General features: G+C 43.4%; 1 protein-coding gene across 6 annotated transcripts; it reads left to right on the forward strand.

The window, feature by feature from the left end:
• The first annotated feature begins 6 nt into the window (after positions 1–6).
• TIRAP (TIR domain containing adaptor protein) lies at positions 7–11,631 on the forward strand. Of its 6 annotated transcripts, none has more exons than XM_046686015.1 (8): positions 7–547; positions 5,026–5,796; positions 6,360–6,540; positions 6,925–7,159; positions 7,811–7,934; positions 8,125–8,283; positions 9,468–10,055; positions 10,612–11,631. In XM_046686015.1, exons 6-8 carry the CDS (start codon positions 8,217–8,219, stop codon positions 10,629–10,631), a joined length of 675 nt encoding a protein of 224 aa, XP_046541971.1. In that variant the 5' UTR covers positions 7–547; positions 5,026–5,796; positions 6,360–6,540; positions 6,925–7,159; positions 7,811–7,934; positions 8,125–8,216; the 3' UTR covers positions 10,632–11,631. The 6 variants fall into 6 exon arrangements, with proteins under 6 accessions (XP_046541971.1, XP_046541972.1, XP_046541973.1 ...); XM_046686016.1 differs by having other exon boundaries at positions 5,026–5,779; XM_046686017.1 differs by having other exon boundaries at positions 5,721–5,796.
• The last annotated feature ends 3,453 nt before the right edge of the window (positions 11,632–15,084 follow it).

A 15,084-nucleotide genomic window follows, 5' to 3' on the forward strand; every position in this document is an offset into this window, starting at 1 on the left:
GTGGGCGCGGGCGGGGGCGGCCTCGCGGCCGGGAGGGCCTCTGCGCAGCCGGGCCCCAGCGTCCCGGCCTCCCTTAGCGGCGGGAATGCCCTGCCCTCCCTCCCGGCTTGCCTCTGCCTGCGGCACGTCTGCCCGATCCACCGCCGCCCTCTCCCCGGCTCCCTTTATCTGGCTCCCTCTGGCACCCAGAACACGGAAACAGAAGGAAATGGCCCTCCGAGAAAGCTGTCACTTTCACTGTCGCAAAGAAGCTCGCGCCGGGAGCCCCTCCTTTAGCTTGGGTCGAAGAGCCGGGCTCGGTCAGGTTGTTTCCGTTTAACTGTAGTGTTTCTCCCAGCCTCCTAACATCCTTCTCTGCTCTGGTCCAGCCTCTCTTAATGGTCTATGTGGCAGTGTTTCGGCAAGAACAAGGCTTTATGTAGGTTTAACGACCTACCGAGGCCTTCCTTCCACAGCCATTGCACGGACATCTCCCAGGGGCTAGGCACCGTGTGAAGTGCTAGAGTGACAGCGTTGACCGAGACAGATTCAGTCCTTCTGGAGACGGGTAAATAAGAATTCACAACACACCGATAAGTGCAGCTAAGCGAAGGGAAGTGTGGAGTAGTCCAGCAGCTGAGACGCCTAAGCCGGGGCCGGGGAGGGTCAGGAATGACTGACTGGTGGAGAAAGTCACATCTAGTTATTTTTTAAACTTAAAAAAAAAAAAAATTGAAATACAACCTACATACAGAAAAGTGCACAAATCGTAAGTGTACGGCTTACTCAGTTTTCACACAGTGAACATTTCCTGTGTAAGCTGCATCCAGAATAGACAAAACATTACTCCAGAAGCCCTCTTATGCCCACCGCCAATCACTGCTTTCCCCTAGGGGTGACTACTCTCCTGGCTTTTAACGTCATAAAGTAGTTGTACTTGGTTTTGAACTTTTGATACCTGGACTCATGAACTTGTTCTGTATGGCATTTTATATTCAATATATGAGTTTCACCCATGTTGCATTTAGAGTAATTCATTTATTCTCACTGATGTGTAATTTTGCATGGTATGGATAGACCACAATTTATTTCTACGTTCTACTGACACTTGTGTTGATGGACATGGTTTGTTTCCAGTTTGGGGTTAACCAGTGCTCAACAAGATTCTCATGTTGTCTTTTGGTGAACATATGTAAGCGCTGGATGTGTTTATGTTCGGCTTTAGAATATAGTGCCAGCGTTTTCCAAAGTGGTTTTACCAATTTACACTCCCCTGGGCAGTGTGAGTTCTACTCCTCCACATCCTTACCAATGCTTGATATTGTCTCTCTTTTTCATTGTAGCCATTCCACTCACTGCTTGGGCAGTGGTGTTGCACTGAGGTTTTAATTTGCCTTTCTCTGATGACTAATGCTGCATTGTTCATCTTTTCAAGTCTGTTGGGCATTTGAATATCCTTGAAGTGTCCAATTTTCTGCCTATTTTTCTATAGATTGTCTTTTTCTTAGTAGTTTGAAAGAGTTCTAAAATATTCTGGGTAGGAGACATATTTATTGAATGTGTATTTCTAAATTATCTGCTCTCTCTCAGGAGACTGCCTTTTCACTGTCCTAATGATGTCTTTTGATGAACAGAAGTTCTTCATTTTAATGTTGTCTAATTTATCATTTTTCCCTTATGGTTGTATTACTTTTGTCCAGCTTTTAAAAATCTTTGCCTAGGGGCTGGCCCCGTGGCCGAGTGGTTAAGTTCACACGCTCCGCTGCAGGCGGCCCAGTGTTTCGTTGGTTCGAATCCTGGGCGCAGACATGGCACTGCTCATCAAACCACGCTGAGGCAGCGTCCCACATGCCACAACTAGAAGCACCCACAACGAAATATACAACTATGTACCGGGGGGTTTTGGGGAGAAAAAGGAGAAAAAAAAAAAAAATCTTTGCCTACCCTGGGGGGTGGGGGATGAGGGTGGGCAAAATGGTTGAAGGTGGTCAAAAGGTACAAACTTCCATTTTAAAATAAGTCAGTCCTGGGGATGTAATGTACAGCCTGGTGACTATAGCTCATAATACTGTATTTGAAAATTGCTAAGAGAGTAGATCTTAAAAGTTCTCACCACAGGAAAAACAATTTGTAGCTATGTGTGTTGAGGGATGTTAACGAGACTTATTGTGATGGCCATTTCACAGTATATACATAGATCGAATCAGTATGTTGTACACGTGAAACTAATATAATGTTATATGTCAATTATATCTCAATTTTAAAAATCAGGAAGGTAATCAAAGTCAGAAAGATCATCACCTATATTTTCCTCTAAAAGCTTTATTGTTATTCTCACCTATATCTACTATCCATTTGAGATTAATTTTTTTGTCTGTTATGAGATATGCGTCAGGATTCGTTTTTTCCAAGGCTATCTAAACTGACCCAGTGCCATGTATTAGAAAGACCTTCTTCCCCCGTTGCACTGCAGTGTCAGCTTTCTCATGAATCAGGAGACTGTACGGATGTGGGTCTGTTTCTGGACCCCCTCTTCTTCCATTTATCTGTCTGTCCTTGTGCACCAATATCACGCATGCTGCCCTAATTATTGTTGCTTTATAATAAGTCTTTATTATTCTGGTAGTGGAAGTCCTCAGCATTGTTCTTCTTTAAGATCTTAGGTATTTTTATCTAACCCTGCTGGCAAAGCCTTTTTCAAAAATATATAAAAAGTAGTCATTCTGTAAGCTCAAAACGGGCCTAATGTATAAGGGTATGATTGGCATAATTTGTAAACTCTATCCATCCATAAATTCACTGCTGACAATCTATATTACATTCAATGCCTGCATATTTACATGAGACCTACAGCAAAGTGAATACAAAATAAATTCACATCATTTTAGTGAAAAATGACCTTTAGTACATATAAGATATAGTTTCAAAACAAAGAGAATTTTTTAAAACTAAGAAACTGAAGTTTTCCAAAGGCCAATTTGCTACTTTTTGCAAAATACAGCAACATTAATTATAATGCTTCCCATTCATGTTTGGTTGTAAGATATGTTCCTATGTGACTGAAATGCAGCTGAAGTTTTGGATTTTAATAACCAAAGTAAAGTACTTTTGATTAATAATTAAATTTAAAATAGTAGGTGCTTTTATATGCATACATGCACACATAGATACATATATATATTTTTTTTTTTTTGGAATATTTTTTGTGTGTGTGAGGAAGAGTGGCCCTGAGCTAACCTCTGTGCCAGTCTTCCTTTATTTTGTATGTGGGACACTGCCACAGCATGACTCGATGAGTGGTGTGCGGGTCCACACCCAGAATCCAAACCCGCGAACCCAAGCCACCAAGGGGGAGTTAGTGAACTCAACCACTTTAACACTGAGCCAGCCTTTGGAAGACTTTGACATTTTTTAAAGTCTTCCAAAATTTACAAATGTAGTGCTGAAAGCATATGTACCTCACTATATACTTAGCAAACATGATTTATTTTAATACAAGTCATAAGACTGCAGTTAATTAACCAGAATGCCATGATTGTTTTCTGCCTGCTAGAGTTCTATCTTAAATCTGAGTTTCTAGCAAAATCAGTAATTTAGAACTTATTTCACAAAATCAGCTCCAAGATTTGCTGGGCACTTTTCCATTATTCTACCACTTATAAACATAAGTAACAGTATATAGAGACTAGTGGCTCCTTGTATCAAAATTACCTGGAGAGCTCTTTAAAAATACGGATTCTTGGGCCCCACTTCTGAACTATTGAATAAGAATTTCCTGAGGTATCTATATTTTTAAAAGCTCTCTAGGTGATAACGATCTGCAGTTTGGTCTGAGAACCACTGACGTAGCTGACAAGACTGATCTTTAGGTACGTCAGAATGCTGGGGTACTGGTTTAACAAGTAGGTTCCCAAGCTTTACGCCCAGAGATCTGATTCAGTCACTTCGGGATGGAGCGCAGGAACAGGCCATCATTGCCGTTGACCCCTGTCTTTGTTTTCTGTGCTGTGTAACAAATTACCACAAGTTTAGCAGCTTAAACCAACACCTATTTATTGTCTCATAGTTTCTGCAGGTCAAGGGCCCAGGCAAGACTGGCTCAGTCTTCTGCTGGGATCTCACGGGGCTGTAGACCAAGTGTTAGCTGGGGCTGCAGTGCTATCAGAGACTCAACTGGGGAGGGATCCACTACCAAGCTCCCTCAGGTTGTTGTTTGTTGTCAAATTCATCTCCTTGGGTGTAGGGCTGAGGTCTGTTTTCTTGCTGGCTGTCAGCTGGAGACTGCTCTCAGCTTTCAGAGCTGCCTGCAGTTCCTGGACCCCTGGCCCTCTTGTGCCATGGCCAATTCTTCAGAGTCAGCAAGGGAGCCTCTCTCTAGTCTGCTAAGATGGACTTATAGACACACATACAAGTGTGCACACACATACATATGCACACGATATTCATATATGCTCTATTTATATATACACGTCTTATAGTAAATATACCTAGTATATGTGTGATATATATACATACATATACACGCACACCATATATAGTAACCTAATCATGTGAGTGACATCCCATAACCTTTGCCACAGTCTGTTGGTTAGAAGTCATCAGTCCTGCCCACACTCACAGGTGTGAATGTGGGGGCCACCCTAGGGTCTCTCCACAGTACGCAAACCACTCTTAGAAACACTGTACTGTGCCTATCGAGCCATTAACAATTAAATTTGGCACTTTAAGTGACATTGTCGTGCAAGTCCTAATGAATCCTGCCCTGACAAGTTTTCAGCAAGTGTTTGAGAAGAAAACTTAGCCTTTGAAACTGATGTTCTTAAAGTCAAAATCAAGTGAAGTGTAGATGATAATTTATTTGTCAAAGAAGTGAAAAACTCTTTCAAATAATTTAAACTTTTAAACAGACCAGTTCTTAGCACTCAAATGCTTTCTCCATTCATTGACCTGAGATACAATCAGAGAAAGTATATTAGTTTCCTATTGCTTCTGTAACAAATTACCACCAACCTAGTGGCTTAATACAACACATTTATTCTCTTACAGTTGTGGCTGTCAGAAGTCTAAAATGGACCAGCAGGGAAGAATCTACATACTTGCCTTTTCTAGCTTCTAGAGGCACCTGCATTCCTTGCTGGTGGCCCCACATTACACCAATCTCTGCTTCTGTCGTCGGCATCTCCTTCTCTCACTCTGACCCTCCTGCCTTCCTCTTATAAGACCTGTGGGATTACATTTGGCCCACCTGGATAATCCAGGATAATCTTCCCATCTCAAGATCCTTAATCACATCTGCACAGTCGTTTTTGCCGTGTAAAGCAGCATATTCACTGGTTCTGAGGATTAGGATGTGGACATCTTTGGGGGACCATTATCCTGTCTACCACAGATAGTAATTCCAGCCTAACAGAAATGTAATATGCATTATATAAGATGCATGTTCTAATCATGTGCCTTTGTAGGCTTCAGTAGACTTTCTGTATAATAGATATTGGAGACCAGTTAGATAGTGGATAATATTAAATACACTTGGGATTTTATACAGTGAAACTTCATAATATTTCCCTCAAAGAATAAGTTCCTACATATAATATTGGAAAAGGCTTCTAAAAAACATTAAAGGTCTCATGCTGCTGCTCTTTTTGAAGAAGCTCTTTACTAATTTTTTATCAAGTCTTTGTAATTAGCTACAAAGTAGGTATTTAGGTATATATCATTCTACTTTATGAATTTTTTAAAAGCGCAAGGAAAAGTGACCACATGTAAGACCACTCAGCAAATCAGAGGACAGACAGAGCCGGTGATTAGAGCTTCCAGGTGGGCATTTGGGTTCATGATCTTCGTATCTGCTTGACAACTCTGTCTCCTGTATCTCCATATAGGACTATTACTAAGCCTCGTAGAGATTAAAGTGTATTTGAGTGTGACAGCTGCACAAGAAGTGAAAAGTAATAAGGAAGGTGCAGGGACTCCAGGAAGTAGACCCTGCATACGGTTAATGAAACTTATCTGCCATCTTGCCCAATTATCCTATGTCAAAGATGCTCTTATTTTCTGTGTTTAAACGTTTCCATAACGTTGGTCACAAGGGGTTATATCAACCCACTTCCAGTGCCATATGCTGTTGGGCAACTGGATTTCTTTTTAACCAAGCAATGGAAAAAGGCAATGACCAAAAATTGTCCTGTATTGCAAAAAGGGCAAGTCATTTCATAAAAGGAGCAACTGAAACTTTTAAATCTATATCTGTTAAGTGGATTAAAGTATTATGTTAATTTTTAACTTTTAGGCTATCATTAAAAATGTCAAATGATTCTCCAGTTTCTAAGTGTATCAAGACCAAATAATGAATTTTAAAATTGAAAAAATATTTAATCTAGAAAGCAAGTGGCATTATGTCTACTACTGGGGGAAAAGGACATCTTGAATGGTTGAAATGAAGATATCGAGAGACAGTGACTCCTGACCCGGAAAAGGATTTTGAAACCTAACAGCGGTTAATCAGGCACTGCCTTAACCTCAGCCCACCACTCAGGCTGTCTGAAATCTGAAGAATATTAGGTAGGAAAAGAAACTCATATCCATGCTAACATTTACCTTTGCGTGTCCTCTTGGCTGGCTTCGCAGCTGACTGCTTTTTTCTTTCAAACACCTCTCTGGTTCCTGAGCCCGCTCCAGCTCTCCTTTCTGCCCGCCTTGCCGCTGCCGTTTAAGTTCTCCTTTTTTTTTTTTTACTTTTTGAACTTTGGTCTATTTTCATGAATCATCAGTGTCTCTTATGTTCATCAGCTTGGCATAAGAGTACTAAAAATTTAGCAGTGAATGAAGCATTATTGTCCCGCGTTGAATGACATCCTATAAATTTTGAAACCCCTTATTTCAGTGTGTCTAACAACCCAAGTTGTTTCCATGTGAGTTTCCAGGGTTTTGTTCTGACCTCTGCAGATCCGTCAGAGTGAAAAGCAGTCCTCTGCCAGTTCCTCCACAGCGCTCGAGCCAAGTTCCCCACCAGCCCTGCATCTGCAGGAGTGTCACTAGATCACTGCAGCTCCAACTTGGATCAGGGCGGGCTCAGCTCCACATAGCGTCCTTCCAGAAACCTGGGCTGAGAGAGCCTCCACCCTCAGGGACACCCCAGTCATCGTGGTGGAAAGAGAGCATGGCAAGTTGCCCATCTAAGGTATTCTTGGTCCTTTGCATTTCCATGTAAATTTAGAAGCAGTTTGACAATCCCTTAACCCCCCAAAACAAAACCCTTCTGGAATTTGGGATAGCACCGATCTAAAGATTAGTTTAGGGAAAATTGATTATAATACTTAGTCTTCTAAACCATATCCCTCCAATATCTAGGTTATTTGAAATATATATAACCCACACTATTTTCTGAGCATTATATACCATGCACCACTAGCACTTTACATAAATTATCTCATGTAATCTTCACAATAATGCTGAGAAGCAGGTTCTAGTGTTATTTCCATTTCACAAATAGAGATCTTAAAGCTTAGGGAGATTAAGTAGCTTGCCTAAGGCCACAGTTAATAAAAGGAGAAAGTCCAGGCACTCTGCCTGCAGTCTGCGGTCTTCACCACTGTGTGCCACTACCTCCCTGAGCTGACGGCCAAGGAGGGAGGGAGGGAAGGATGGATGAGGGATGGATGGATGGGTGGGTGGATGGATGGATGGATGGATGATTATTCAGGGGAAGGCAGACTTAGCAGAAGAGTCTCCCATGGTTTCTTGTGTGTGTTCTCTCTCCTGCTCAGCAGTTGTCTACTAGGATACATAATTATTTGCCCAAACAGTAACTGTCCTTTTCTTCCCATTTCAGCATTTATACAGGGAGTCTCTATAAAGAGCTGCCTGCCAGCTGCCCTTCCCCAGATCCTGAATGCACTCCTGGCTGGGTGGAGCAGAGAACAGTCACTCTACTGGTCATGCTGAGCTCATACTCTGTAAGTCTGACCACTCTACACAGATCTGGGTTTATCTAGAAACCAGCTCCAATCACAGTAGTATCTGTGGGACCCATTTAGAGACTGAGCCTCTTCAGGTATTAGGAGAGAAAGAACATCCAGAGCCCACCCACTGGGGCTGAGAGTAAGGTAAGTACAGCTTTTGTGATCCTTTCTCTGTCTGTTATAGGATGGCTGTTCCATGAGGTCAAGGCTGGGTCCCTTCCCTTCTCCTGCTTTACCAATGCCTGGTCTCATGGGGTTAGTTTTGAGCCCAACACCATGGCATCGTCATCCTCCTTCCCAGCTCCTCGATCCCGGTCCAGGAAGCCTCTGGGCAAGATGGCTGGTGAGTGGGAGTCAGCTCCTAATTCCACTCTGTGAGTGTAGTCCTCAATCTTCCTCTGGGCACGGTGGGAGGCCTCTGCAGCCCAAACACAGGGGAGAGACGCAGGGAGGCTGAAGATGGGCTGGTGCTCCTGCCTTGACCTCAGTGTCCAGATGCTTTGCAGCGACTGAGGAGAGGAGGCATGCATCAGTGGAAACTTCAGTCCTTGTGGCTCACAGGTTTTCCACATGCTCACCTGATGTTCCTATCCTGGAAACCATTGTGCTGAGTGCTTCACTCTGCATTTCTTGTCATCTACATCTTCCAGAACCATTCAGAGGAAGGAGCCGAGCGGAGAGAAAATAAATCAGTCTCTAGAATACCAAGCTTTCTGTCCCCATCAAAAGCTGGGAAACTGAGTTGAAATCATTCTAGAGTACTTACAACATACCAGACACTGGATTATCTCAGTTAATCTTCAACAACAACTAATATGAACCCATTTTACAGATGAGGAAAGGCAGACGTAGACTGACTTGCTTAAGGCCATACGGAAGCAAGCAGCAGGTCCACAATCCCATCTGTGTGCCTGACTCCAGTGTAGGTTCTGAATCACTCACTCTGTGCTCCTGAAGAGCTCTGCACAGTAGCCCTCTTCATTTTTACCCATTTGTTTTACTCCTTTAGCAACAATCTAGGATTTTTCAGGGCTAACCAAATGCCAATTCCTCCTCCTCTTTCTCTCCCAAAATGGGTAGCCCACCTTAATCTAAATCTACCTCCCCTCAGTGCTGAAAATGGGTCTGGGGACTGGTTGATCCTTACTCGGTTAATATAGCTCTACTTACAGACTCACAAATGGTTGACTGGTCAGCTCTAAGGGGAAGTTCTGGTTAGGGTAGGCTGGGGGTACTAGAAATCTAAGGGCCTGGAGCAGGGCAAAGCCGTCTTACCCAATCAGGCTGCTCAAACAGCCAGAGTTCTTATGTATTCCCCAAACCTTTAAAGACAGAGGGAATTTTTAGGCAAATCCTGCAGGATGTACAAAATAGCAGAGCATAGGTCTCTCAGAATAAAGTGGCCTTGTTTGCCAGTGCAGGGGAGATGGGCTGGAGTCTAGCCCCAGCCTGGGCCCCACCCTGCGGGGCCCTGAAGAGGCCACCTGCTGAGAAAACCAGGCCTGAGCAGTGTTTGTCCCCCCGCAGACTGGTTCAGACAGGCCCTGTCGAAGAAGCCCAAGGTACCTGTCTCTCCAGAAAGCACCCCTAGTGATGTGTCACAGCCGAGCTCACAGGACAGCAACCCACCTCAGTGCCTCAGCTCAGTCGTGTCTCCCACTCCACCACCAACACACATGGGCACCAGCAGTAGCAGCAGCAGCAGCGGCCGCTGGAGCAAGGACTATGACGTCTGCGTGTGCCACAGTGAGCAGGACCTGGTGGCCGCCCAGGAGCTGGTCTCCTACCTGGAGGACAGCCCTGCCGGCCTGCGCTGCTTCCTGCAGCTTCGGGATGCAACCCCAGGTGGTGCCATTGTGTCTGAGCTGTGCCAGGCACTGAGCAATAGTCACTGCTGTGTGCTGCTTATCACCCCAGGCTTCCTCCAGGACCCGTGGTGCAAGTACCAGATGCTGCAGGCCCTGACCCAGTCCCCCGGGGCAGAGGGCTGCACCATCCCCCTGCTGTCAGGCCTCACCAGAGCCGCCTACCCCGCTGAGCTCCGATTCATGTACTTCGTGGACGGCCAGGGCCCTGACCACGGCTTTCGCCAAGTCAAGCAAGCTGTCATGCGTTGTAAGTTATGGGAGGAAGGGAAGGCGGTTTAGCCAGTGTCTGATCTACTTTGGCTTTTAGGAGTCAGCCACTGTAGCCTCATAGTTCAAAGTGCAGCCTCTGGAGGAGATTGTCTGTTACTGGGGCAAATTACTTAACCCCAGTGTCTGGGTTTCCTCATTGGTAAAATGAGAATGACACTATATGCCTCAATAAGTATAAACACTAAGTAAGAGTTCAGGACACAGCCTGGCACGTGTAAAGTACTCCTAACAGGCACGGCCCAGCACAGATCAAGTCCTCCATAAATATTAGCCATTATTATCATTGTTAGTATTAGGTTTCTTTCACTGAGGTCAGGTTCGAGATGTCCCCAAGAGCTGGGAAAATGCCAGGTGCAAAATAATAGGAAAGAATTGCCTACAATACGTGTATCCAGGGGAGGGCCATTATATTACAGTGGGTTTAGAAGTAAAGTAGATAAAAAGGTAGAAGAGGTGGGACCTGTTGGGGGACACAGAGATGCTGGGATTTGGGGAGGGTGACAAGCCCTGTGATTCTGTTTGGTCTCTTTCAGATCTGCAGACCCTCAGCTGACACTTGTTATATCACCAGGGGCCCCAGAAAGTTGGAGCAAAGTTGGAAATCAAGTTAGAAAGCCCAGGGCCCGGCAGGGCCTTGGGTTCCAGCAGATGTGATAAGGTGTAAGGAGCCAGTTAGCAGCACTTTGTATGTGATCCTGGGATCAGATTGTGCCTCAGGCTTGCATTACTGTGGGCTCCCCAGGAAGGCCACGGGGATGCTGGGGACTCCCCCAGGAAGGCCATGGGGATGCTGGGGACTCCCCCAAGAAAGCTGTGGGGAAGCTGGGGACTCCCCAGGAAGGCAGTAAGGAAGCTGGGGACTCCCCAGGAAGGTCATGGGGAAGCCAGAAATTGGAGGTGGGAGGAGGAGGAGGTGCTGATACCAAGATGATTACCAACGTTTTGCCTCCTGCCTAACTGGACATGAAGCCTGGCGTATACCTGTGTCTTCCTCCCCTGGAGTCGGGCGCTGGTGTAGAGAAGCATTTCTCCTCAAGAGGCGACTCACCTGATTAATGAGCTGGAAGCCTGGACTGTGTGCCTCAGCGTGTATGGTTTTCCCAGTCGAGCATCGAGTCCTTCACACTCACTTTACTGCCTTTCTCTTTCCCAGGGACATCATTCATTTCAGTAAGCTACATGAAGATGCATTCAGCACTGTACTCCATTTATTTTTATTGCATGGGTGTCATTGAAGACTCAAACCTAGAAACCGTTCTGAATAGAAGGAGAGGGCAGGGACCAGGTAGGGTGAAGAGGAGGAAAGCTCAGACCTTCACCTGGCATCAAAAGCCCACCCACTGATGCTTTGACTTAGGGGGGCCTCATCAGGGGTCTGGCTGGAGCTCACGCTTTTACCTCTGCACTGAGAGGGACTGGCGTTTTTCTTCTGGCAGCTGACTATGCACCTTGTAGGACAGGCAAGGTTTCATTCATCAGTTCTCAATAAAATTTTTCTTTGCCACAGCCACCTCCCCCTACTCAATAAAAATTTGTTGTTGAACCAAAATGAATTTAATTCCTCCAATGTGTACTTTTATTGCCTCTTCTCTCACTTTCCCCACCATGTCCCCTCCCTTTACTGAAAAAATTTATATATATATTTTAAATTCAGATATAATTGACATATAACATATTAGTTTCAGGGGTACAACATCATTTGATATTTGTATATATTGTGAAAAAATTGATATCTTTAATTATGAATTATTTTATTACATGCAAAAGGACTAAGGAATAATGTAATGTACACTCATGTACCTACTACCCAGCTTAAGAAGCAAAACCTTACAATCCCTATGGTGCTCCCTTTGTGCCCTTAATTACATTCTCCTCCCTTCTCCCACCAGAAGTAACCACTGTTCTGAATTGTGAACTTATCATTCTTAGCTTTTCTCCAGAGATTTATTATATGTGTGCATCCCTGACGACATATTTACTTTTACATGGTTTTATACTTTACAGAAATAGTATTATGTTTGTATTCTACACATTCCTTTTTGTTGTTTACCACGTTTGTAAGCTTTATCCGTGTTGATGCATGTAACTCTGTAAATTCATTTCCACTCCATTATGTAAATATACAACTATTCAGTCACACAGTCTTTTACAGATGGACATCTGGTTGTTTCTAGTCTTTTGCTATTAAAAACACTGAGCCTATGAACATATTTGTACATGTTTGCATGAGCAAAATTTTCTAGGATTTAGCCTAGATGAGGAACAGCTGGGTAGTAAAAATACACAGCTTTAGTTTTGGTAGAAGATACCAAATTTTCTTCCAAATTGGTTGTGCCAATTTATGTTCTTCCCATTTGTATGTAACATGTCTTTCATGTTCTTGCTAACACTTGGAATTGTCAGGTTTAAAAATTTTTGCTAATCTGGTAGGTGAAAACTGGTATCCTATTGTCATGATGTTCCTCCTTTCCTTTTTACCTTGTTTATGAAAAAACTATAGATCATATACTAAAAAAGAGAAGCGTGTGATGAATCCCCATACAGCCATCACCCAGCTTCAACAATTACCAACTTGTGCTGAGCTTGTCGCAATAACCCCACTTGCTCCCTCACCCCCAGATTCTTTTGGAGCAAATCCCAGGCATTATTTATTTCTTCATATTTAAGGCTGTATCTCTAAATTATTGGAAGTTTTAAAAACATCGTGTCTTTTAAAGAACAGAAGTTGTTTTTTTTTTTAATTTTTTTTTAAGATTTTATTTTTCCTTTTTTCTCCCCAAAGGCCCCCAAAGTACATAGTTGCGTATTTGTAGTTGTGGGTCCTTCTAGTTGTGGCATGTGGGATGCCTCCTCAGCGTGGCCTGATGAGTGGTGCCATGTCCACGCCCAGGATTCGAACTGGTGAAACCCTGGGCTGCTGTAGCGGAGCAATGAACTTAACCACTTGGCCACGGGGCCGGCCCCTATTTTCTTTTTTTTCTTAGGAAGATTAGGCCTGAGCTAACTACTGCCAATCCTCCTCTTTCTTTTTGCTGAGGAAGACTGGCCCTGAGCTAACATCCATGCTCATCTTCCTCTACTTTATATGTGGGACGCCTGCCACAGCATTGCTTGCCAAGCTGTGCCATGTTTGCACTGGTGAACCCCAGGCTGCCGAAAAGTGGAATGTGCGAACTTAACCACTGCACCACTGGGCCGGCCCATATTTTTTAATATTAAAAACTTTCACCTATTCCTTCGTAATCTGTGTTCTTGTGTCTGATTTAGGAAATCCTTCCCCACTCCTGTATTTTCTTCTGGAAGTATTTCACATTTAGGTCTTTAAGCCACTTGGATGTTTTGTTTGGGTTTTTGTTGTTGTTCTTGGCTCCTAACTCAGAGATCCAACTTTGTTTTTCCATTTGTACAGCCATTATTTACCGACTAGTCCATCCTTGCTCCCACTGATTGTGATGTCACTGCTGTCATATACTGTCCTCATATGCAGGGGTCTACTCCTGGGTTCTCCACCCTCCTCCATTTGTGTGTTTGTGTATCCCTGTATCAGTGGCACACTGGCTTACTTACTATGGTTTTTTTTTTTTAAAGATTTTATTTTTCTCCCCAAAGCCCCCCGGTACATAGTTGTATATTTCGTTGTGGGTCCTTCTAGTTGTGGCATGTGGGACGCTGCCTCAGCGTGGTCTGATGAGCAGTGCCATGTCCGCGCCCAGGATTCAAACCAACGAAACACTGTGCTGCCTGCAGCGGAGCGCGCGAACTTAACCACTCGGCCACGGGGCCAGCCCCTTTTTTTTTTTTTTTTTAAAGATTACTATGGTTTTTAATAAGCTCTGATAACTTGTAGATTGATTTTTCCCACACTCTTCCTATTCATCGAAATCACTTTGACTTTTCTTGTTCCTTTACTCTTTCATATAAATTGTTTATTCAGTTTGTCAGATTCCAGGAAAATGCCTGTTAGTATTTTTATTACATTACATTGAGTTGAGAGATTAATTTAAGAAGAATAGATGCTTTTATGATATAGAATCTTTCTCTCCATAAAAATGGTATGTCTTCATTTATTGATGTCTTCAAATGTATTTCAATAAAGCTTATAATCTTTTTCCATGTTGGTCTGTCACATCTTTTATTAGATTTATTCCTTGATACTTCATATTTTCTGTTGCTGTTCTAAAAGTTTTTTTTGTGTGTGTTTTTTTTTAATTAAGGTTATGAAAGTTAACATCCTTGTGAAATTACAGTTGTACATCATTATTAGTCATGTTGTAGGTACACCACTTCACCCCTAGTGCCCTCCCCCCACCCCCCTTTCCCCTGGCAACCACCGATCAGTTCTCTTTGTCTATATGTTAACTACCACCTATGAGTGGAGTCATACAGAGTTCGTCTCTGTCTGGCTTATTTCACTCAACATAATACCCTCAAGGTCTATCCATGTTGTTGTGAATGGGACGACTTTGTCCTTTTTTATGGCTGAGTAGTATTCCATTGCATATATATACCACATCTTCTTTATCCAATCCTCAGTTGCTGGGCACTTAGGTTGGTTCCATGACTTGGCTATTGTGAATAATGCTGCGATGAACATAGGGGTGCATGGGACTTTTGGAATTGCTGATTTCAGGTTCTTAGGATAGATACCCAGTAGTGGGATGGCTGGGTCATAAGGTATTCCTATTTTTAACTTTTTGAGGAATCTCCATACTGTTTTCCATAGTGGCTGCACCAGTTTGCATTCCCACCAACAGTGTATGAGGGTTCCCTTTCCTCCACAGCCTCTCCAACATTTGTCACTCTTGGTTTTGGATATTTTTGCCATTCTAACAAGTGTAAGGCGATATCTTAGTGTAGTTTTGATTTGCATTTGCCTGATGATTAGTGATGATGAGCATCTTTTCATGTGTCTATTGGCCATCTGTATATCTTCTTTGGAGAAATGTCTGTTCATGTCCCCTGCCCATTTTGTAATTGAGTTGTTTGATTTTTTTATTGTTGAGTTG

The sequence above is a fragment of the Equus quagga genome, chromosome 14 (genome assembly GCF_021613505.1).
Source record: "Equus quagga isolate Etosha38 chromosome 14, UCLA_HA_Equagga_1.0, whole genome shotgun sequence".
Taxonomy (NCBI): domain Eukaryota; kingdom Metazoa; phylum Chordata; class Mammalia; order Perissodactyla; family Equidae; genus Equus; species Equus quagga.